Source organism: Callospermophilus lateralis, chromosome 11, assembly GCF_048772815.1.
Source record: "Callospermophilus lateralis isolate mCalLat2 chromosome 11, mCalLat2.hap1, whole genome shotgun sequence".
Taxonomy (NCBI): domain Eukaryota; kingdom Metazoa; phylum Chordata; class Mammalia; order Rodentia; family Sciuridae; genus Callospermophilus; species Callospermophilus lateralis.
In genome coordinates this window covers 24360705-24382482 of record NC_135315.1, presented here as the reverse complement: position 1 = coordinate 24382482, position 21778 = coordinate 24360705, and the positions used below count along the sequence as shown (strand labels likewise).

General features: G+C 51.5%; 2 protein-coding genes across 5 annotated transcripts; both read left to right on the top strand.

Annotated features, from left to right (window-relative positions):
• The first annotated feature begins 96 nt into the window (after window positions 1–96).
• Hoxb6 (homeobox B6) lies at window positions 97–8907 on the top strand. Of its 4 annotated transcripts, none has more exons than XM_076870076.2 (3): window positions 97–560; window positions 6805–7035; window positions 8075–8907. In XM_076870076.2, the coding sequence occupies exons 1-3, from the start codon at window positions 311–313 to the stop codon at window positions 8332–8334; spliced, it is 741 nt and encodes a 246-aa protein (XP_076726191.1). In that variant the 5' UTR covers window positions 97–310; the 3' UTR covers window positions 8335–8907. The 4 variants fall into 4 exon arrangements, with proteins under 4 accessions (XP_076726191.1, XP_076726194.1, XP_076726193.1 ...); XM_076870079.2 differs by having other exon boundaries at window positions 516–560; window positions 6511–7035; XM_076870078.2 differs by having other exon boundaries at window positions 516–560; window positions 1088–7035.
• A 1592-nt stretch (window positions 8908–10499) lies between these two features.
• Window positions 10500–13389, top strand: Hoxb5 (homeobox B5). Its single transcript, XM_076870074.2, has 2 exons — window positions 10500–11535; window positions 12207–13389. The coding sequence occupies exons 1-2, from the start codon at window positions 10974–10976 to the stop codon at window positions 12452–12454; spliced, it is 810 nt and encodes a 269-aa protein (XP_076726189.1). The 5' UTR covers window positions 10500–10973; the 3' UTR covers window positions 12455–13389.
• The last annotated feature ends 8389 nt before the right edge of the window (window positions 13390–21778 follow it).

Below are 21778 nucleotides of genomic sequence, written 5' to 3'. Positions count from 1 at the left end.
CCGGCGCCGGTCATGTGGCCGGGCGATCGTGAACATGAACTTTTTATCATTTCCCTGGTGGTTATAATGCAGCATTCTTTTGGACACCACACCTAGGTCGGAGCACTGTCGTCCTTCAGGGCTCCAGCCTCTTGATATTTTTATACTTCAATATCAGCTCAATAGAGCAAAAGAGAGAGGGAGAGAGGGGGGAGAGGAGAGAAGAGAGTGAGAGAGGGAAGGAGGGGTGGGAATTACACACAAAAGAGAGAAACAAAAATAATTTTGATTCTTAAGTTAATTTGCTTGCTGATCTGGGATTTTAGTCATCATGAAGGGTAAATGGACAATCTACTCAGGACTGCAGCCTGATACCATTTTTCAAAGCCAGAACTTACTCCATTTTCTAAGCAAATGTCAGAAAAAAAGAAACACCCTCTCTCCCAAGTCAGAGAAGGGGAAGCAACGGCTCTCAGGTTGGGACAATATTATCTGGAAGCTGAAAGAAGAAACCGAACGCTTTCCCCCCTCCTTTCCCACTCTTTTCAATCCGGAGGAAAAATCTGCCAAGGTCTTCAAAGGTAAGGGAAATTCTACAATACTCTTCATAATCTTCTGCATCGCTTTTGTAGGGGGTGGGGCTTGGGTTTTTCTCCCCCCCACACTCTAAGAAGGGGCTGAACCCCACCTCTGGGGCTGCAGGGAGAGGTTTCCTAGGAAATTCGGTGGTGGAGAGAGGGGTGGCCGCTCTCTGAAGGGGGATCCAAATCAGAGATCATGGGAGGGGAAACCGAAAGGGGCCACTGAAGCCCAGCTTCTAGTCGCCTTTTTAAGGTGGGAGGAGAGCTCAAGCATGGGGGCTGCGAAAGAGAGGATGGGGGTGTCTGGGCTTCAGCGGCTCTGGCCGGAAGAAGCCAGTCGCTACAACCCCTGTGGGTTTGTGCTCCCTCCCCCTTTCACCATCCCTCCCTGATCCGGGCCTCCCCCAATTGCCCCCGCGCAGTTCTCTTGCCCAGTGCGGGTATCTGCGATTTCCCGGGTATCTGCGATTTCCCGGCAGCATTGGCAAGAGGGGCGGTGGCGCTGAGGGACGTCCTGGTCTCCGTAGGGCCTGGAATCTCTGCAGAGGCCAGAGAGGGCGAGGAGGCGGCTAGAGAGACACAGAAAGAACAATTCACAGAGAAATATTCACTATCTCCCTTCGGAGACATTTCCGGAATTAAAGGGCTGTGGGTGGAGACACCCCAAAGGAGGGAGACTCCCCAAGAAGTCTGCTTGAGAATGCCCAGGTCTCTCGACACTCCGCAAGAGGGAACCTCGTTCTGCAGGGAGTGAGTTTTGTGGTTTTAATGTGGTTTATAGCATGTTGGTTTCTGGGCAATATTGATTCTAATACTTGTGTTTTATTGGTATGGGGCATATGGTTTTCAGTGGAGAAGAAAATTGTCATATATGTCTGATATGAAAATATTTCAAACTTTCCTGGATCCAAAGGTGATGATTGTGAAGAGCTGTTTAGCATGTTGTTTTAGTCTTGTACACAGAAAGAAAACAAAGAAGGGAGAAAATTAAAAGAGTGGTGTCAGGACTGGAAAGCAGTCTGGTGCTGAGCCCAGACAGCTAGCCTTGTTGCTCTGGTGCATGGTTTCATCCCTCGGTCAGGCCTTCTGGGTTGGGGGATGGCAGAGAAGAACTGCTGGGTGGGAGACAGGTTCCTAAAGTAGCTGGTGAGGTGGAAGAAGGAACAGGCGTGGAGATAAGGACTAAAAAATGGGGTGAGAAGGCTTCTGAAGAAGCTGCAAGTTGTTGGGCACAGATGTTGGGGAGACACTGATTTAGTTTGGTTTGCACCCATAGGTTATTGTTTTTTCTTTCTTATGACTAGATGCAGGGCGTTCAGACTCAGGCCTGTTTGCTTGGGGGGTCTAGTTGTGTGCATGTGTGTATGTGTGTATTGGCCTTCTCAGTCCTGAACTGGAAGGAGAGGGAGACACAGCCACTTGTGGCACGGGAGGGGGTGTCCCTGGGGTCCCAAGTAGATGCCCTAGGCACAAGCCTGGGCTGGGATCCCAGAGAGACTCCTTGGCTTTGGGGCAAAAGAAGTTCTTCGTTAGCGCCCACGGTACTCAGGGCCTATTATTAACAGGAAAATTCCCCAAACCCACCCAGACTAAAGGTCTTTTTCTCCTGTAGTCTTGGCGGGTTATAAATCGTCCCTTAGACAGTTTGCTCTGACCCAAATTATGCAGTTTGCTGCCATCTACCGTCCGTTCAGAGACAAGCGCGCGGTTTAGGTGCTGCAACCAGAGGACGCTGCCCCTGCAGTGCCCGTTGGAATTTCTCGCAGCGGGGTTCCGCAGGATTCAGGGGATTTCGGGCCCAAACCGACGCTGTCCGCTGGATCTTGGTTCAGAGATGTGATTTGAAAACAGGATAAATCTCCTCCTCCCCATACACTATCCTCAATCCCTCTCCAATCTCTTCCAACCCTCACCCATCCCAATCCCAAACCTGGAGGCTGGCAGAGGAAGCGGCTTCTCTGAAGTCCTATTAGAGAGGACCGATACTGCAATCCTGGGACCCGGGTATTGAACCAAAGGGTCGGGGGATCAGAGCCGTGACCCCTACCCTATACCTAAGGCACCAGAGAGGATCTGGGCCGTGGAAGAGATCTGAAGTCAAGGCTGTTGGAGGTTTATTTGGTTTTCTCCTCAGCCAAGTGAGGGGGCCGGTCAGGAGAGTCGCCAGCCCGGCAGTTCCACTTGGTTGTCAAAAGACAAACCGAGTCTGTGTTCTTACAGTTGGCTGGTAGGTCTTGCCAGTTCCTTAGCTGATGGGTCCGTGGTGAAGGAATTGAACCGAGTTTTCTGGAAATTGTTGGTGTCTGCAAGTGAGTGTTGATCCCTTCAAGAGAATCGACGCAAGTATGCTTTGGGGGAAAATTGAGAGTGGGAGTGGGGATAAATCATGAAGGAATTTCCGTTTCTGCGGGACCCACACACACCCGCTTAATGCGATGGCTTTCCCAGAAGGGGGTAGGAGGCCGGGGTGCGTTCCTCTGCTGCTGCCGCGTTTGAGTATTGGCCCCTGTCTCTCGGGTTACTGATTAGCTCGGGCTTTCAAGCCGCAGGAGGAAGCTCTGGCCGCTCCTTTCAAGGTGCGCGGCTCCAATTCCTGGGCGGGGGCTTCAGGAAATTGCCTGTGGTGCCAGGCAAGCCGAGGTGTTACTAGAGTCTGGCCAAGAGCTGGAGGAGCTGGGGAGGTCTAGGCGCCCGGCAGTGCTGGGGCAAACACCACCTCTGCGGCCCCCTCGGCGCCTCTGGAGTCTGGGCCTCTGGGGCAGCTCTTTCAGCTTTTCGAAAGCGAGAGTGACTTTCTGGCGGCTGGATGGCCTGGCTCAGTGAGTCGCTCTGCGGGAGGCCCAGAGGGAGCCGGCGGGAAAGTCTTGGGCCCCTTAGAGATTTTTTTTTTTTTTTTTCCTTTCGGGCAATGGGAAGAACAAATAGGGAGGGAACTCAGACTGGTACAGAGGCTTGAAACACCAGGGGATTTAAGGGTGCCTGTGGACACAGGGGAAAGGAACAAGGAGAGTCGCTGATCGTCACCGCCCACTCCCCTTAGAGATCAAAGAGGATGTCGCTCATTTGCATAATGGAAATGAGGTCTTTGTACCTGGATTTGGACCAGCCGATTTTAAGGCAAAATGTCCAATGTAAAGGGTCTCTCTCTACCTATGGGAGCAACCACACCGAACCTCTAGGAACATTTGTTTCCCAACCCCAGGCAATCAGAATCCATGGGGAGAATTGAGGTGTTTTTATCTGCCCCACCCCAGGCAAAGTTGGGGGTTGGGTGGAGGATGGTGCCCATAATCTAAAGAGCTGGGAAGGGGGCTTTGAATAGAGTCTAGAAAATGAGAAGCCTGGACAATGTCTCAATCTTCCCTTCCTTACAGGCAGATGCCTGTCCTAGAGGTTACCCAGGAGGGGAATTTTACTCCTGAGCTGAACATAACTTAGGAAACATTTTCCTGGGAACTGGAATGTACATGCTTACCCACAGGACTGCAGACTCACTCAAAGCACAGAAAATCACAATTATAAATTCTGCCGGTAGGGATCCATACCACCCCTCTGTTGTGTACTGGAGACTTGGTACACATTTATACCCACATCTCTGTATACACTTCTTAATTGAGGCAGAGCGAGAGAGGGAGGGGGGAGACCACAGAATGGCAGACTGCTGTGTATTTACATATTCCCCCATGGAGACAGAGGAACATGGACGGAACCATAGACAGATTCGTGGAGATCTGGCTCCAGAAACCAGGCAGTCTCTGGCCAGGCCATGCCTGCCTGCTCTTTTTCCCAAACAAACGGATCAGACGAATAAACGCTCATAAATACCTCTGGGCTTAGATAAGAGCGATGAGGCGCTATTTCCTTTCATGCCCGACTCCAGGCGCCGTCCCTGCCTGTAGTGGCTCCATTTCCCAACAGGCAACCTGCAGAGGTGAGGTTAATTTGGGAACTGTGACTCTGAGGATAAGGCAAATATTTTCCTGCTTCTACCACAGGGGAAGGGCCCCCCTCTTTCACTGCCTCTTTCTCTGCCCTTACTCTATAGGGAAGACCACACTGTATAGTCCTAAGGTGGGGACACTGTGACCAGGGAGAGGGTTGAGGCTCAGGGCCTAGCCTCAGTTCAGTGGAGAGGTCAGTGCATATAAGCACTCTTCTCTACCTTTCACTCCTGCTCAAACAGCCCCTACCTATGTGCCCAACCAGAAGGAGATTAGGGCATGTTTGGGGAATTGAGTTTCAGTCTTAAAATGCTCATCATAACCCCCAGATAGTCAGGCTAGGAAATGATTGGAGGGACATCCAGGGATGGCCACTTTGCCATGAAGGTGCAGCCTAGAAGTTTACCTGAGTTCAGAGAGCCTCAAATAACATTTTGCAATGAAATAAGTCCCCACCCTCAGTCAACTTCAGCCTTCTACCACCTTCCATCATTAGTGGACAGAGCAGGCCGACAAAAAGGAGTCCAAAGAATGAGGCAAAAGTGCATCAGTCTGGCCTGATATCAGATTTGTCTCACACCCTGACCCCTTCTTGTCCCCAGGTGGGAAGGTTGTCACCCTTCACTGGTTGGCCTGTGAGTGCTTATTAGAATGTTGGAAACACACTGGGGCCCTCTCTCCTAGTCTGGGTTCAATGCTCATTTTCTTTGAGTAATAGAGAAGGCACAGAGATGTACATACTCTCTCACACCCAAGCTTGTACAGAAGCAAAGCTAATGATACAAACATGAAGCAAGAGAGGGGATTGTAGAGAGGCTTAGAAATAGAAAGGTTGAGTGCCTGGAGAGGAGATATGGGCTGATGACTGGAAGATTGGCTGCTAAGTCCCCAGGAGGACTTGAACATCCCTCCCTCCTTATAAAACTAAACTCAAACCAAGTCTTGGGAAATAATTTTAAGAAGTGTCAGCTTCTAGAGAGATCTTAAAAAGAAACCAGGGCTGTTCCAGGTGGCCTCTGATCGCTGTCAGTATCAGTACAATCTCTTCTTGTCCCCAGATTCACTGGAACATCCTTGATTCTTAAAGAATCATAGCCCAGGATATTCTTGTATCATTTTGGGTGGGAGGCAGGGTCAGAGTGAGGATTATAGGTAGGATAGGGATCAGACAAATAAAGCTATCTAAGCTGGGGGTTTCTCCTTAACTAGGTGGGATGTCTTGGGAAGGAAGCCTCATGCTTTGAAATAGCTATTAGCCTAGCTGCAGAGCAGAGGAGGAAGCCTGGGCTCATGCCCTGCTGCCATTTCCCCCTGGTCTGTGTCTTCTAGGCAGAGGATCTGGCCTGCTCTCTCAGACCATGAGAGTTGTGGGGGAAGCAGGGATAACAAACCCAGACTTGGAGAAGAGAGAGCAGACCTGATAAACAGGAAAAACGATTTTCAAAACCTAGGTTGGAGGGTGTTTTTGTCTTCCCTTTCGAATTCTGAAACGATGCAAATTAGTGGATAACTCTGCTTTCTTTCTGCCAACACAAAACCCTAGAAACCAACCTCCCTTAATTTTTTCTTGAGGAGGTTCAGGGACATTTGCCCAGCCCTCCCTTGAGGGAATAGGTCCAAGCAACTCAGGGGTTAACTTTTCTGAAAACACAATTAACTTTTTCCTATCCTGCGTGGAGTGGGGGAGGGATGTATTTATTTAATCACTGAGGAATGGGGTGGTCTCAAACCAAATGCTCCCTCCTCCCTCAAAGGCACAGACGCCTCTTTCGCAGATCTTACGTAGGTGGAACAGGACGTGTTGTGTTGTAGGGGAGAGAGGGAGAGAGAAGAGAAAGAGAAGAAGGAGGAAAAAAAAAAGGTTGATAGGTTTGTGCGTGGGTCCCTCGTGCGGGCTGCGCTCCTCCTGGGTGCTATTTGACAATTCCTGCCTCTGCCATTGGTCAGTGTTGGATCAGATGGTTGTATTTCCTTCTGGCCCTCACTGGCACCTCGCCATCCCCCCTCAGCTAAAACCCAATCTCGGATATACTACTAATAGGCGCGGCGCTCGGACTATAAAACACAACAAATCATAAACCCGGCGGAGCAGCAGCGGCCTCGCGCGCCTCCCCTCCCAATGAGTTCCTATTTCGTGAACTCCACCTTCCCCGTCACTCTGGCCAGCGGGCAGGAGTCCTTCCTGGGCCAGCTACCGCTCTACTCATCGGGCTATGCGGACCCGCTGAGGCACTACCCGGCACCCTATGGGCCCGGGCCTGGCCAGGACAAGAGCTTTGCGACTTCCTCCTATTACCCACCAGCCGGCGGCGGCTACGGCCGAGCGGCGCCCTGCGACTACGGGCCCGCCCCGGCCTTCTACCGCGAGAAAGAGTCGGCCTGCGCGCTCTCGGGCGCTGATGAGCCGCCCCCGTTCCACCCTGAGACTCGGAAGTCGGACTGCGCGCAGGACAAGAGCGTGTTTGGCGAGACAGAAGAGCAGAAGTGCTCCACTCCGGTCTACCCGTGGATGCAGCGGATGAATTCGTGCAACAGTGAGTGAGACTTTCAGTCTCTTCCCTCGCGGGCCACAACCCGGGAAGATGAACTAGCGACCGCCACCCCCAATCTCCCCAGGACTGCTGGGTGGGCATCTCAGAAGATAGAGCCAGATAGGGCGTTCCACGGGGTCTTGCTCACTGTCCTCTTCTCCGCAGTAGTTGCAAAGTTTGCAAAGTCCCAGCTGTACTGGGAGCCAGGGGGAGTGAATGGGCTCTTCTGGAGAGCCAGGCCAGAGCCAGGGTTCCTGAAGGGAACAGGGGCCACAGTCAATGGATTTGTTTTTCTTTGCGCCCCTCACTCATTCCCCAACCCCCAGTCTTGATCGGGTCCCCTATCCAAAGACCGCTCCATTAAAAACTGAGTGCGTCATGCAAGGGGTGGGGGCGTCGTGACGCGGAGAGTTGAGTTGAGTCTGTCCCGGGCTGTTTCCCGGGGTGGGGTGGGGGGCGGGTAGGGCTGGGAAATGATGGGGTACCAAGAAAAGGGTGGCAGTCCGGGGAAGGAGGAAGAATAAGAATAGAAAAGAATAGGAGCAGATGGAGCAGGGAGAGACATTGAAGTAGGCTCCTGGGTCTCAGGTTAGATTATTTGTAGGCCTTAAGTCCCAGTAGATATCCATTAGAGGGACAGGAAAGTGAGGAGCCCTTGATGCGGACTATGAATCGATCCCCGTCATTACGGATTAAAGGCCAAAATCTATCATTGGGTGGACTGAGTTGGGGGGAGCTAGATGGATGGAAATGAAAAGAGGTGGGGGGATTCAGCTAGGAAGGGACACACCTGGCCAGCCCCTCCCCTAAACTCAGGTGGGAGTTCAAAGTGCTCCTCCCCTCCCCCACCAGAAGTCTAGACAGAAGGCAAAGGCCTAGGAGTCCGGGAAGGAATCTGGAGGGGGCGCTGGAGGAGTGGGGAAGGATATGGGGGGAGTGAGGGCATTCCGGGACAGGCTGTAGTCCACGTTTAAGGGTCGAGTGGGGGAGGGGACTTTGGGCCCGGTGACCCAGGCCTCAGCGTCTTCACTCTGCGTAACAGGTTCCTCTTTCGGGCCCAGCGGCCGGCGAGGCCGCCAGACCTACACGCGCTACCAGACGCTGGAGTTGGAGAAGGAATTTCACTACAATCGGTACCTGACCCGGCGGCGGCGCATCGAAATCGCGCACGCCCTGTGCCTGACCGAGCGGCAGATCAAGATCTGGTTCCAGAACCGGCGCATGAAGTGGAAAAAGGAGAGCAAACTGCTCAGTGCGTCTCAGCTCAGTGCGGAGGAGGAGGAAGAAAAACCAGCCGAGTGAAGGTGCTGGAAAGGGAGGGGGGACGCGAAGGGAGAGGCCTGTGGGGAGCTGAGGGCGTCGGAGAGCCCGGAGAAGGCTCTGCGGGCGGGGGAGCCTGGGGACCTGCTCTCCAGCGTGCGACAGGCGGGGCCCAGTGTTCTCCTGCTCGCCCCCGTCCGCAGAGCTCTAGCCTAGTGCTCCGAGGCCCAGCTGCCTGAGCCCACCCGGCACCCCAGCGCCTCCTCCCTCCCAGAGGAACCCAGCCTTGGCCCGATCAGGCTCCCTGTGAGAAATGAGGATCGGACTCACTTGATGTTTCCTGGAAGCAGAGCAAAATGCTCTTGTCCGTGTCGCGTCTCATTTCGTCCATGTCCCCTGTGCACGGTTCAATGGTAGATTCGCTGTCCCCTCAGCAGGGGCCTTGAAGAATCCCTAACCCCAGACTTGTCGTCCCTCCCCCCCTCTCCCCAAAGCCACTGGAAGGAGCACATACTACCTAGACGTAAGAAGAGAAGCCTCAGAAGAAAACAAAGTTCTATTTTATTAATTTTCTATGTGTTGTGTTTGTAGTCTTGTCTTAGTTCTGGACGTGAAATACTTCGGTAATTATATTAATATTATTAATAATGATAATAATAATAATAAAGACATGAAAACTCGCCGCTCAGTCACCTCCAATCTTCCCCCGTATTTTTTCCCCCTCCCCATCCCACATCCCAGCTACCCCATCCTTTCTGAGCCTGAACTCAGGAGCTCTAGGCTGCCCCAGGGCCTTGCCAGCCACCTGGACTCCATGGAAGTACTGTTGAGATAAAGACTAGAACCATCGGTCTGCTCAGGCCCCAGAACTGTGCCTGCCTGATGCTAAGCCTCACAACTGCCTCTCCTGGTGCATATCCAGACGGAGAGGGGCCCTTTCCCTCTTAGTCTCTAGACTGTCTTCGTTTTTCCAGGACAGGAAGGACACCACTGAGGGCCCCTTGCCCAAAGCCCCTGCAGTGACTGAGTTGGGCAGGTCTGAGCGCCTCAGCAGAGCTTTTGTGTCCTTGGTGAGGTGAGGCCCCTGGTCTCTGGCCATGGCTCTTGCTCCTGGCCTGTGGCTCTGGAAACTGAAAAAATGGGGCCACTGGGCATCTCTCCACTATGCAGCTGAGGGCTCCAGGTACCTCTTTCCATCTCAAATAGGAGCTCAGTGATTAGGAAGAGAATGTGAATTCTGGGGTAGGTGTGAGGCCAAGGGCACAACTTTCCCCTGCTCCTTGGAGACTCAAGGGCAGGAGGGCAGGTGATGAGGCACTTGATCTCATTCTCTTATCCCAAAACGGCCCTTCTCTCTCCACCTCCACCCTTACCCATGCAGCTAGCTGCAGACATTGTTTTCCTTTCCTTCTTCCTCCTCCCTCTCTCTCTCTCTCTCTTTTTTTTTTTTTAAAGAAAACAGCTCCTGGCAGAAGGAGCCCAGCTGCAGCGGTTTCTGGCCGCCCAGCTTGCTCAGCAAGACGCCACCAGTATGGGGAACACCTTCCCAGGGAAGGCGGTAGGTCCATGGGCAAATTCAAACTGCCCAGCTGTCAGAAAGGGGCCTGGAGTGGTGCAAGTTGGCATATGGAAACAAGGTGAAGGGTCTGCTTTAACCCCAAACTCTCAGGCACATATTAATAACCAAACTACAGCAACCCCGGGCGGCTGCTGCAGCAGTCTTTTCGGCAACTAGGCCACTTAATTCCAGCTGTGTTAGCCTTCTAGGATTCCTGTCCTAATCTGCCATTCTCAGGCCTGGGATAAGGATGATGAGGTCAGGAAGATGATTCCAAATTTCCAAGGGACCTAGGAGAAGTAAGCTTTTCTGTGTCTTGGAGCTTCCAGCCCAGCTTCTCTGCTCAGCCTGGGGGCTGTGGATCCGCCACTGCAGCCCCACTAGGAAGCAGGCTGGACTAAACATGGTGGGGGAGACTCCTTGTAATAATTGTTTTTCACACACAACTTCCAACTCTTTATCCCCAGTTATGCCCCCAACTAGCAATGACCCATTAAGGGACAGGCAACTCAATCTTTGATCATTTCATTCACAGCCAAAATAATAATGACGGTAATTTGATAGACAAGGCACAAATAGAGAAACTAACGCCACCCAAGAAAGTGGGTAAAAGGCTCAAACCCCTCTTCTAGAAGGCTCAACCCCGCGAGTGAGCCACGGCCGACCGGATTTCTTTCTCGCTTGGCGGTTGCAGGGAGCCAGCAGGGAGGCAGCCGCCGACGCCATGGCGGCCTGCGGCCCGCGCTCCCGCAGATCGCCGGGAGGTGGCGCGCTCTGCTCAGAGGCCAACGCCAACCTTCTCGGTTTCTCCCCCTTCTCCTTTTTCCCCCTCTCGGAGGCTCGCATTGAATCGGCCCTAACGATTCTCGGATCGTCATTATTTGTAACCATAGAGCATGAATTACCTCTTGAGGTCATCAGCGAGAATTTACGACTGGTCAACAAAAGCACGTGATTCCCTAACGCCCCCCCATCCCCCTTTCAGCCCCCCCCCCATATTTGGCCGCATACATAGCAAAACGAAGTACAGTGCATCGCTATAATTCATTAATACATCATAAATCGTGAAGCACAGGGTTATAACGACCACGATCCACAAATCAAGCCCTCCAAAATCACCCAAATGAGCTCGTACTTTGTAAACTCCTTCTCGGGGCGTTATCCAAATGGCCCGGACTATCAGTTGCTAAATTATGGCAGTGGCAGCTCTCTGAGCGGCTCTTACAGGGATCCCGCTGCCATGCACACCGGCTCTTACGGCTACAATTACAATGGGATGGACCTCAGCGTCAACCGCTCCTCGGCCTCCTCCAGCCACTTTGGGGCGGTGGGCGAGAGCTCCCGCGCCTTCCCTGCGCCCTCTCAGGAGCCCCGCTTCAGGCAAGCGGCGTCGAGCTGCTCCCTGTCCTCGCCCGAGTCCCTTCCCTGCACCAACGGTGATAGCCACGGCGCCAAGCCCTCTGCTTCGTCCCCCTCCGACCAAGCGACCCCCGCCAGCTCCAGCGCCAATTTCACCGAAATAGACGAGGCCAGCGCGTCCTCGGAGCCTGAGGAAGCCGCGAGCCAGCTAAGCAGCCCGAGCCTAGCTCGGGCGCAGCCAGAACCCATGGCCACCTCCACAGCCGCGCCCGAGGGGCAGACTCCTCAGATATTCCCCTGGATGAGGAAGCTTCACATCAGCCATGGTAATTCTGTCTCTCTTTTTTTGTCTTCTCGGCTTTCCTTCTCTGCGTTTGGGAGGGGGGACGAGGAGAGCTTGAGGAAGGCTTTTCCTCAAATATAGATTTATTTTTCTAAAGGGGAAGAAGTCCCTAAGAGGATTCTCACAGCTCCGTGGACAGAGCCAAACAGGGTCTTTTGCTGGGAGGGGGGGGGGATATTTTAAATAATTTGTTCCCAGGTTTGTCGTAGGTTTTATTCATCCAGCCAGTAAGCCAGCTTTACTCTGAAGGTTGGGGTTTATGTAATGTGGGGAAGGGTCCTGCTTACCCCCTGAAAATTCGAGACTACCGCTGGCAAAGGAGGGGTGAGCAGTAAAAGGAGCTTTCTAGGGCAAAAGTGCAGCCGCTCTCCTCCCTCCCGGGGCGAGCGGCCGCCTGAGCCCAGCGAAGGGTGAGGCACTGGGAGGGAGCAAGAGACAAAGCCGGGCGCTTTCGCTGCCAGCAAAAGTAGGAGCTGAAGGAGAAACGGGCGCAGAAATCGAGCCTGGACGCGGGCATCTGGAGTGGGGAGGATTGGAGCTGCGTGAGCTGGGTACTGGGGATGCCCGGGTCCTGCTCCCCGCCCCCTCCCACCCAGTGCCCCCTCCTGTAACCAGAATAACTGTTGCCTTGTGGCTCTACTCTCTCTACTCCAGATATGACCGGGCCGGACGGGAAAAGGGCCCGGACCGCGTATACCCGCTACCAGACCCTGGAGCTGGAGAAGGAGTTCCACTTCAATCGCTACCTGACCCGGCGGCGGCGTATCGAGATCGCCCACGCGCTCTGCCTGTCTGAGCGCCAGATCAAGATCTGGTTCCAGAACCGGCGCATGAAGTGGAAGAAAGACAACAAACTGAAAAGTATGAGCCTGGCTACAGCCGGCAGCGCCTTCCAGCCCTGAACCCGCACGGAGGAGCTCTGGGCAGCCCCACAGCCCGGGCCACCCCCAGCCCCGACCCCTCTGATCCTCCCTGCGCTGCCGCTGACCGCTGGGGACCGGTTCCCATGAGCCTGCCTCACCCTGGCCTTGTGTTACAATTTTTCGTTCGGTCTTATGTCTTCCCGTGGCTCCCTCTCTCCTGGACTTGTTATCTTGTTATTATTGTTAATAATAATAATAATAATCCTTATTATTTTCCCTCCATGCTCCCCACTCCCCTCTGCTCGCCCCAAATCCGCCAGTGTTTCTGAATGTTCGTGTCTGTGGTTGCGCTCCTTCCCCCAGGGGAAAAAAAAAAAAAAGAAATTCGCATGTTTAATGTGAACTTTCCCCTTCCCACCTGTGTTCTAACTTATTTATAAAAGAAGATAGCTGTATTTTTTGAGTTTCAGCTGGAAACTTCGCTAAGAGGCAGCAATTGAGGTGGGGTGCCACATCCCCAGGCCCAGCTGAGCTGGCCTCTGAGATGGAGTCCTTGACTGTGTCTATTTTCACCCCCCCTCCTCCTTCTCCCCTTCCTCACTCCCAGGGCCCATGTCTCCCAGTGACTTGGTCCTGGGCTGAGAAGGGGCCAGGGAGTACCATAGGATGATGTTGAGAAGAGGAAAGGAAAACAGTGAGATTTTAAGTTCCTTCTGCCTGGTAGGCCCCACAAGGCCTGGTCTGGGAGTGTGCGGAAACAAATAATACTCAGTGTAAAATGTCTTGTGTATTTCTCTATGGGTCTAGCTAGAGGACCCAAAGCTTGTAAATATGGGGATAGTCTGGGTCAGACCCATCTCTTCCTCCCTATCCATTTCGCTTCCAAGGCCATTTGTAGTGAGTGAGTGGATGCTGTGCTATGTGTGAAATCTGTCTTTGCCAGGCCTGTCTCAGTGGTTTGCTTTTGGTATTTGTTTGTAGCTTTCCTTGAAGTCAAATAAATGTTTCCCCTAATCCATTGCCCTTCCACTTGTCTTTTCTCCAGGGGGTCTGCCTCTCCCATCACCTGGCATACCCTAGGATCATTCTCAATAAATCTAGGGTTTAGGGAAGGGCAAACAGGATGCTTACCAGCAGGCTTTCTTAATCACCTAAGTTCCTGGCTTGGTCAATGCTGCTTGGGCCAAGAAACAGGCCTTCAGGACTGGAGGACTAAGAGGGCCAGAAACCTCAGGTGGGACCGAGATGGGCTCCATCTTGGCCTTCCACCAGCTGGCCAGAAAAACCTCTGAAAAACTCTCCAGGGAAAGTAATGTAGGCCTAAGTACTGAGCAGGAGGCTCCTGGCCTTTTGGGAATTATAGAGGCCTGCCCAGCTGCCATGTCCCCTGTTCCAAATCCTAATTCAGTTTTGCCACCCACTAAAGAAAAAAAAATCATCAGCTCAGTTTCAAAGATGTCCTTTTACCCTCAGCCTTTTCTACACTTTTCAGGGGCTACTTTTCTCCAGAGGCCCAAATGATCTTCCCCCTTTGGTCAGGTTAGGAGTTGGGATCCTTCCTGAAAGAACCTCTGGTTCTCCCTCCAGCCAGGGCCCAGTCTTCTTCCATCCAAGTCAGCTTCCACCCTGAGCCCAACAGTCAAGTCTGGACACTTACCCGGTCAATTCCCTTCCAGCTGGGCCCAACTTCTTACAGGACCTGGGGGGAGGGGGGCTGGTGAGGAGGCAGCAGAGGGTCCTGGAGACTGTACTGGGCCCTTGTTCCCCTTCACCCCTTGAATTTGTCCCCCTTTGCCGATAGCAAACTATCCCAAAAGTCGCTATGACATTTAGATGTCAAATGGATAGGGGTTTTATCTCGAAGTTAGATCGTAAAAATCGCCGAGAAGTCAGACAGATACCCCTCACTGGCTCGAGAAAGTCACGTGAGGTCCATAAAGTTAGTTTTATGGTTTTGGGGAGTTGACACCGCGCGGTATATTTCACATTCTCCAGAATGTTAAGTGACACTTTAACTGCTCGCTGTGGTGGGGAAGGGGGCAGAGGTAGGTGAGCGCTCTCTCAGCCTAGAGCAGCCTGACCAGCCCAGGAGGCGGTGGCGGCAGCCCAGGCCCAGCAATCCCGCAGTAAGTCGCTTCCAGCTTTCGCTTTCTTCCCTTGCAATTTTGGGATCTGGGACTAGGAGAAGGAAATCTTGTTTCCAGCAGGGCTGTGGAGTGATATAGGGAAAATTTAGCTTGTTTTTATACATCAGATCTGAGATATTGGGTGCCTGAGGTGGGGGGCACTCAGTTCCAAAAGCTTTCAGTGCTTGAGGCTGCCTGGTTTATGTTTGGTGAAGTGTCGGATTCTTTGGGGCAAAGAGGGTTGCAGGAGACCCATGTTCCTTCTGTTCCCTTGGAAATTTGGGGAGCAAGAAGGGAGGGTGTGCATTGCTGGAAGAAGGGCCTGTTGTTGGGGGGCATTTCACTACTGGCTATCTTCAGATTATCTTCACACCCCCAGGGGGGGAAAAAACCTGTGAGTTTCATTTGTCAGAGGTATGTGGGGGGCGCACTGCTGGTCACTTTTATCTGAATACATCTGAGCTGAGAAAAAGCACTAGGGAAAGAAGCTGCTGTGGGCTGCTTTGCCCTGGAGTACTCTCTGGCTTTTGGATCTGTAGGTCCCACAAAAGAGAACTTCTCTTTCTCTATGACCTCATCAGGCTTATGCGGAATGGGAAATACATAGCTATTGCACCAAAATTGAGCCCATTGGCTCCAACTGATCTCTTCTTCTAGGTTCTAAGAAGGATCTTGAGGTCAGAATGGGGAGCGGACAGAGAGGGTAATCTCCTCAATACCAAACCTAATTCCTGACCAGGAGGTGGAGAGCAAAGGAGCTTCTGCCCTAGCCTGGAGGAATTAGGTATTTAAGTAGATCCCTGGCAAGCCCTCCACAAATAACACCTCAGGAACACAGACCCCCAACTGTGGGGAAGCAGCAAAAAGACCCAGGAGCTGGGAAAGGAAATTGGGAAGGTGCTCTTTTCTCTCTCCTCTTTTTCCTCCTCTCTCCCTATGATACCCTCAAAGGCCTCTTTGTTTTGTGGCTCCACAAACCAGAGCAACTTCAAGATCTGACCCTTTTCTAAAGAAAAGTTACCCTTATTCTAAAATCCAGATACCTCTTCTGTACCAAATTGACACCTCCCCACAATTTAAGATACTGGGGCCAACCACTCTCCCTCTTGCTTTCTCTGTCCCACCATCTCTTGATTCAGCTCACCAACTCCCGGGTAGATAGTGCCTGGGATTGGAAATGTGGCATCTTGAGGGGCTCCTGTCATTTGGGATAAAAAAGGGTTACAAGATTTCCTGTTTTTCATTAAGGGGCAGTGGGACTGTCCTGTCTTCTCTTTTCTGAAGCCGTTCTGGTTCTGTTTTCTGACCTGCCATTCTCTACCCATGCTTCACTTACAAGAGACCCTTAACAGGCTTTTAGAGCAGAGTTAGAGTATAGAGGGCTTGAGGTCCTCACCCTGATTTAAAGAAACATTTTCCCAAGAATGATGTGTGTCCCTTGGTGATATTGGTCAGCACCATTTAAAATATGAAAACATTTTGGAGGTATGGCCTCCACAGGTTTTCACTCTATACAAGGCAAGAGATTGACAGAGGTGCAGGGGAAGAGTGTAACGGCGGCCGAGTCCAATATGGGGCATCCAGGGGAGCCCCATTCTTACTGAGCCCCTGGCCTTACTCTGGCTTCTCTGTCCTGGATACTTCGTTAGTAACCTGAAGCCCCAGACAAGCAAGCTTGCCCCTAAAGATCCCCCCCCCCCCATCACATATCAGTTCTGTAAACTCTGATAAAGAATGAATGATGCTAGCAGCCCAGGGACATAGCTGGGCAGATTTTCCTGAATAGCAAAGAGGAGCCCTAGATGGGGGTGCCCACTTAGGCCTGAGAAGGCAAACCACTGGAGGGTGTCCTCTGGATTTAAGTGGATCCTGGAGAAGAAGCCCTGACTGGCCTTTCCTCTTCCCCACTGTGGGCTGCCTGGGCAAAATTCTCCCTGAACCCCAACAGGGACAAACTGAGAGAGGGAATGAGAGTTGGGGAGGTGGGTGGGGGCAAAGAACTCTCCCTGCCCCAGACCTGAGTCCTTTCTTCCCACTTTTCCCCAAGAGTCCCTATTAGGAAACACTCTCTCTCCATATCTCTCTTTTCCTTCCTCTCCCACTACTTTTTTTTCTCCCCTGCCAGTCCAGGCCTTAACCTTCTGGGCTATAAGCTGGCACCCTCTGACCAAATCCTTACCCTGGAGAAAGCCCCAGGAGGTGGCAGCCAGAGACTAAGGCTGCAGTTTTCCTTTTGCTCTGCATCCAGCCTGGCCACCACCGAGTGGACAATTTGATTTTTTGTTTTATTTGGTTGTTTGTTTTATTTTGTTATGTTTCTCTGAGGCCACAGGGTGGGAGGAAGTATAAAGAAGTGTAAACAGGAAAGCCAGCCGGGCCTGGAGTTCCAAGTGCCCATATTTCATTGGCTTCCTCTCCATAACTGTGGTAGGGACACTTAACCCTTCCCTGGCTGTGAGAAGTTATTTACTGAGGGCTGGAAGGGCAGGACGCAGGAGACCAAAGAGGAAGCTCTTTTCTCTGCCTGGTTCCTTTATCCTTGGAATCTGGATGTTAGGGCGGAAGCCAAGGATTCAGAGCAAAGGGGAAGATAGACTACCCAGCACAATCCCCCACACTTAGTGCCTTTCCAGGACTTTTCCTCAGTACCTTTTTCTTTATATGGGCTTCCCTGGCCAACCTTGGAAGACAGGGCTAGCAAGAACAAGCTCCCTCTTTTAGAAGGGAGCTCATTGGTCCCTCACCCTATTTTTGGAGTTTCTCAGGGTAATCGAATTTTGAGGATGGGATCTGCTCAGAGCGGGGATTTATTGATTACTGCAGCGCTGTTATACATCCATATTAATTAGCCCAGACACCGCCTGGAAACTGAGCTGTTTGGGGAGGGGGAGGGGAGAAATGGGGGCCCCTTAAGGAGAATAGATATTTCTCCCTAAGTGCCTCTAAGACGCAGATTGGAGAGTCACCCTCACAAGAATCCTGTGGTCCTTCCCCAAATCCCCAAGACTGAGGTCTCTGGACTTCTCAGAAAGGGGAAGAATGACAATTGAGTCTGGACTCCACACGAGTCTCCTGGGGTGGAATTAGACACCTCCCAGGTCCGTTCTGGCTGGCCCTCAGCCTCTCTTGCCTGCCAGAGGTCCGTCTTGGTCATCTTCTTGCTGTCTCTGATGGAAGTTCCCAAAGCAACCTTTAAAGAGGAGTTAAACGTCTCCTCCCCACCTTCCTTTCAACTTTTCAAAGGTAGAAGCCTTTGATGGGTTTCGCGTTTGTTTTATTTTGCCTTGTTTTAGGGTCCTGTTTGTTGTTGTTTGGTAGTAATAATGTAATGGCCTTCCCCTTCCTCCTACCCCTCCCTCCAAAAAGTGATTAAAATCTGTTAAAGGATTTAATTAAGAGAGTTAAATGAAAAGGAAGGAGGCGCAAATGAGTTGGGGGAAAAACCCACACCAAAGCTATTCTCAACGATTAAATCGCCATTTTAACAATATAATGGAGTTTGCATCCTGAAAGGGGAAATCAACGCTCATATCTCATCAATAATTCATAGAGTCCGGGATCACGCAGAGGTCAGCAGACTGGGGGCCGCAGTGCTGGCCTACTTGGGGCTCAGAGTCGCTGCCGCATACATTATGCACTGCCGGCCACACCGCTGCCACCTCCGCCACCTCTACAGCAGCAGGCCGGGCAGGGCATGCTGACAGGTTTTGGCGAATCTTTCCTCCGTTCTGTTGGCGAATTCACTGAAATCCAAATCGCGGGTTTCAAAGAGTCGGGGTATTTAGGGCACTGGAGAGGTTAGGATTTCGAACAATTCGGGAACCTGTAGGATCCCTAAGAGTATCTCCTTTTCAAGTTTTAATCGTTCTCTCTTTCCCTCTTTTTTTTTTCCTTTTCCCTATGGTTTAGGCATCTCCCGCCCTGTCTCTTCTCTTCCTAAATTTCCTCTGGAAGAGGAAGGTGCAGCATCCTGCAATTTCCTCTCCCTGGAATCGCTCCCAGGCCGCGGGGCCGTGCCCTGACTTTGCTCTCCTAGTGGACTGGGCTGAGCTCAAGCTGCTGCTGCCTGGGCTGCGCTGGCTTTGGTTGCCGAGAGTCCTGACCTCCGGGACCGGTGGGGTAGAGATGAATCCGTCTAGGGGGGTAGAAAGTACCGCAGGCCCCAGGCCCGCTGGCCTAACCATGAGCTAACCCCATGGAGGGGTGGGCAGTTAACCTTATAAGAGGTACCCAGAGGGCAGGTGCAGGGAAAGTGACAGCGTGGGAGGGGGGAGTCTCCTTGTTGGGGATTTGGAAGCACTAAGGGGATTAATCCCTATATCCGGATTTCTACTCTTTTACTGTGTTCTCTCTCTCTCTCTCTCTCTCTCTCTCTCTCTCTCTCTCCAGCTCTTTAATTTGTGCTCGTTCTCTCTCTTTTCTTTTCTCCTGACTCCCAAGAGCCCCCAAAGGAAGGAGAAATGAAATCCTTCCTCCCCACAGTTGGGGGCCTAGGAGGTGCTATTTGAGCGGAAGGGAAACCGAAAGCGCACAGGGTCTTTCACACTGGCCGAAAGGCAGAGGCTGTAACATCCCGGAGCTGCCAGTAGAGTCCGCCTTAGACCAAGTTCACAGCCAGGCTGGGACCTACGAGCTGCCAGCGAGCGGCCGTGCAAGGTGGCCCCAGGCCTCGCCGGGCTTGGTATTATTGGGACACAGGTCTCCCATCAGTCCTAAAAACACAGTGGTCCTCTCCGCTTCCAAGGAAACCCTGCCCCAGACTCCTTTCATTCTTCACCCCAGAAATACCCTTCTCCGGGTCAGCCCACCCATTCTGCGGCTCCTCATAGACACCTCGCCTAGCAACCTTGGTCCCACTCTGGGGGACAAGAATGAAGAAGGGTGGATGGTCAAAGTTCTTCCAGGAGTCCTAACTGATATGACCAGTGAGGTTGCAGGCAGCAGGATCGGCGTTTTTTTTCCCCCAAGTAATTATTTAATAATCAAAGACTCCTATTCCCCAGGTCTTAGTACGGCCCTTAAGCGGTGGCGTGGGTGAGGGTGGGGGCAAGGTGGCGAAACGGGAGGGGCAAGGAAAGCGTTTTTTGCGCCTGGGTTTCTGCAGTCTGCATAGTAGAATGAGACTCTGGGCTGTGAGGCCAGTGTTATTGCCCGAGGGGTCGCAAAGTTGGAGGGTCAAAAGTTTACAGCATGCGTGAGCCAGGAGGTTGAGGCGTCTAGCGGTGGGGGCGGGGTGGGAAAGGGGGAGGGGGCGGTGTGTGTGAAGAGAAAAGAGGGAGCAAGGGATGCTGGAGGTAAGGAAGGCAGGGGTATGGGTTGTGAGAACTGGGGGCGGGAGCAGACATGGGCAGAAGAGAGGCAGGTATCTGGGGAAGGAGAAACTGAGAAGGAAAAAAAAACCCTTCAGTTAAAAACTTCACGGGTGGTGGTGGGGGGCTGCACAAAAGAGAGCAGCGTCTAGGGGCGTGGCGAATCCTCTGTGAAGTTTTCTCTCCCAAAGATAACCTTTGAGTCACCATATAAAATGTAATTAAAACTTACCCAGCCGCATATATTTTAAAAATCCAATTACCCACACGTCCTTGCAGGACGTTCAGCAGGGCCAAAGAAAAGCTTCGAAGGTGATTCTCACTAAATCGACCCCACCCCACTTGCCCTAAATGGGCCAAATTGCTGGCTCTTCCACCCCACCCCCCATCTCTTGGCTTGTTAAAAAGAACTACCAAACCCCCAGGCTGAGTCCAGGCAGTTGGAGTTCAAGACCACGGACAAGCACTAGAGGATTTCTAAATTCCTAGGTTTAAGAACTAGAATATTGAAAGGTGGTTAGTTTGTTAGTTCTTTCACTCTCCCAAATGTCCTTTGGATTTTCATTCTGGCTCCCTCTCTTCCTATTAGGAGGAGGGAAGTGAAATGCAAAGGAAAAATACTGAATGGCCTCACAGAGATCTTTTTTAACTGGAGTTGAGACAGGCGACCTGAAATGAACCTTGAATTCATGCATTAAGCTTAGCTCATAAGTAAAATGCTTAGAGAGACTGTAATTATAACACCAGGGCATATGCTTATTTTCGGTCTTTAAATGACTGTTGTATTATGAGATGTCATCATAGTCTCTTCCAAGCATTTAATATAAGAGGTGCACTGCCCTTCCAGAATGTAGATAACCTGAGACTTTTTGTAAAGATGCCCTTTGAAATATGACCAATGGAGGAAAAAGTTTACTATCAAAATTTAAATTGATTTGACCCCATTGTTTTTAAACTAAACCAGCTGGTGTAGGTCCCTATTGATACTTAGTTCTCAAACAAGTTTCTCTGGAATGACAGGCCAGGGAGGAATTCCTGGGTCCTGAGGAGGAAGAAGTCAGAGCCTGAACTGAAGAATCCATCTCTTTCTTTTCCCCCTCAATCTCTTTTTCCTCCAAGATAGAATGCTAATGAACTTAGGGATCTCTGGAATAGACTCCAGTAAGATAAGGTCCTGTGCTGGAGGGCCCTCAGGATGAGGAAGGAGTGACCTCTATCATTTCAGACCAAGCTGGGCACCTTGGGAAGCAACTTTCCTTTCTCCCCTCTGTACTAGGGGAATACTACCTTTTCAGACTCTCCCTAGGCCTGAACCCTAAACTGGGTGGAAGAGGAGTCACCTGACCTACCTAGAGAAAGTAAAAAATGTGTTGTAGGCATTCCACCATATTTTAACTATGGAGAAACAAATCCTGAAAATTTCTGGCTATTTAAAAACTTTGCTGATTTGCTCCTGAACCTCCTTGAGGTAATGGTGGGGGTAGGCAAAGGAGTTGCTTATAGATGAGAAATGTTTCATTCAAAAAATATTTTGGGGTGGAAAGATGTTGTTTTGTTCTTAAACAACTTAAGCCTCTGAAAGCCAAGTCCCCAAGTCTGGGCTTTGACTAGTGTAGTCTAGTCCCTATCTCTGAGTTCTTTCTTTCTTTTCTTTTTTTTTTTTCAAATGTGTTGGGCTGTGGACCAAACTCTCCACTGCAAGAGGTGGAAGAGTCATTTCTGGGGACATAAGCTTCCAAAGTTTTTACAATAATTGGTGTATCTTTGGCACATGAGAGAGTAAATGAAGCCAATGGAGTGTATAATGGGGTGGGGACACAGGCTCTGCCAGTGCATGCATTTAGGGGAAAGGCTGAGGGAAAGGGGCCTTTCTAGCTCAGGCCTGCTTTCGGGTCCAGATACCCAATGCTGAACTTTCAGTTCTCTCC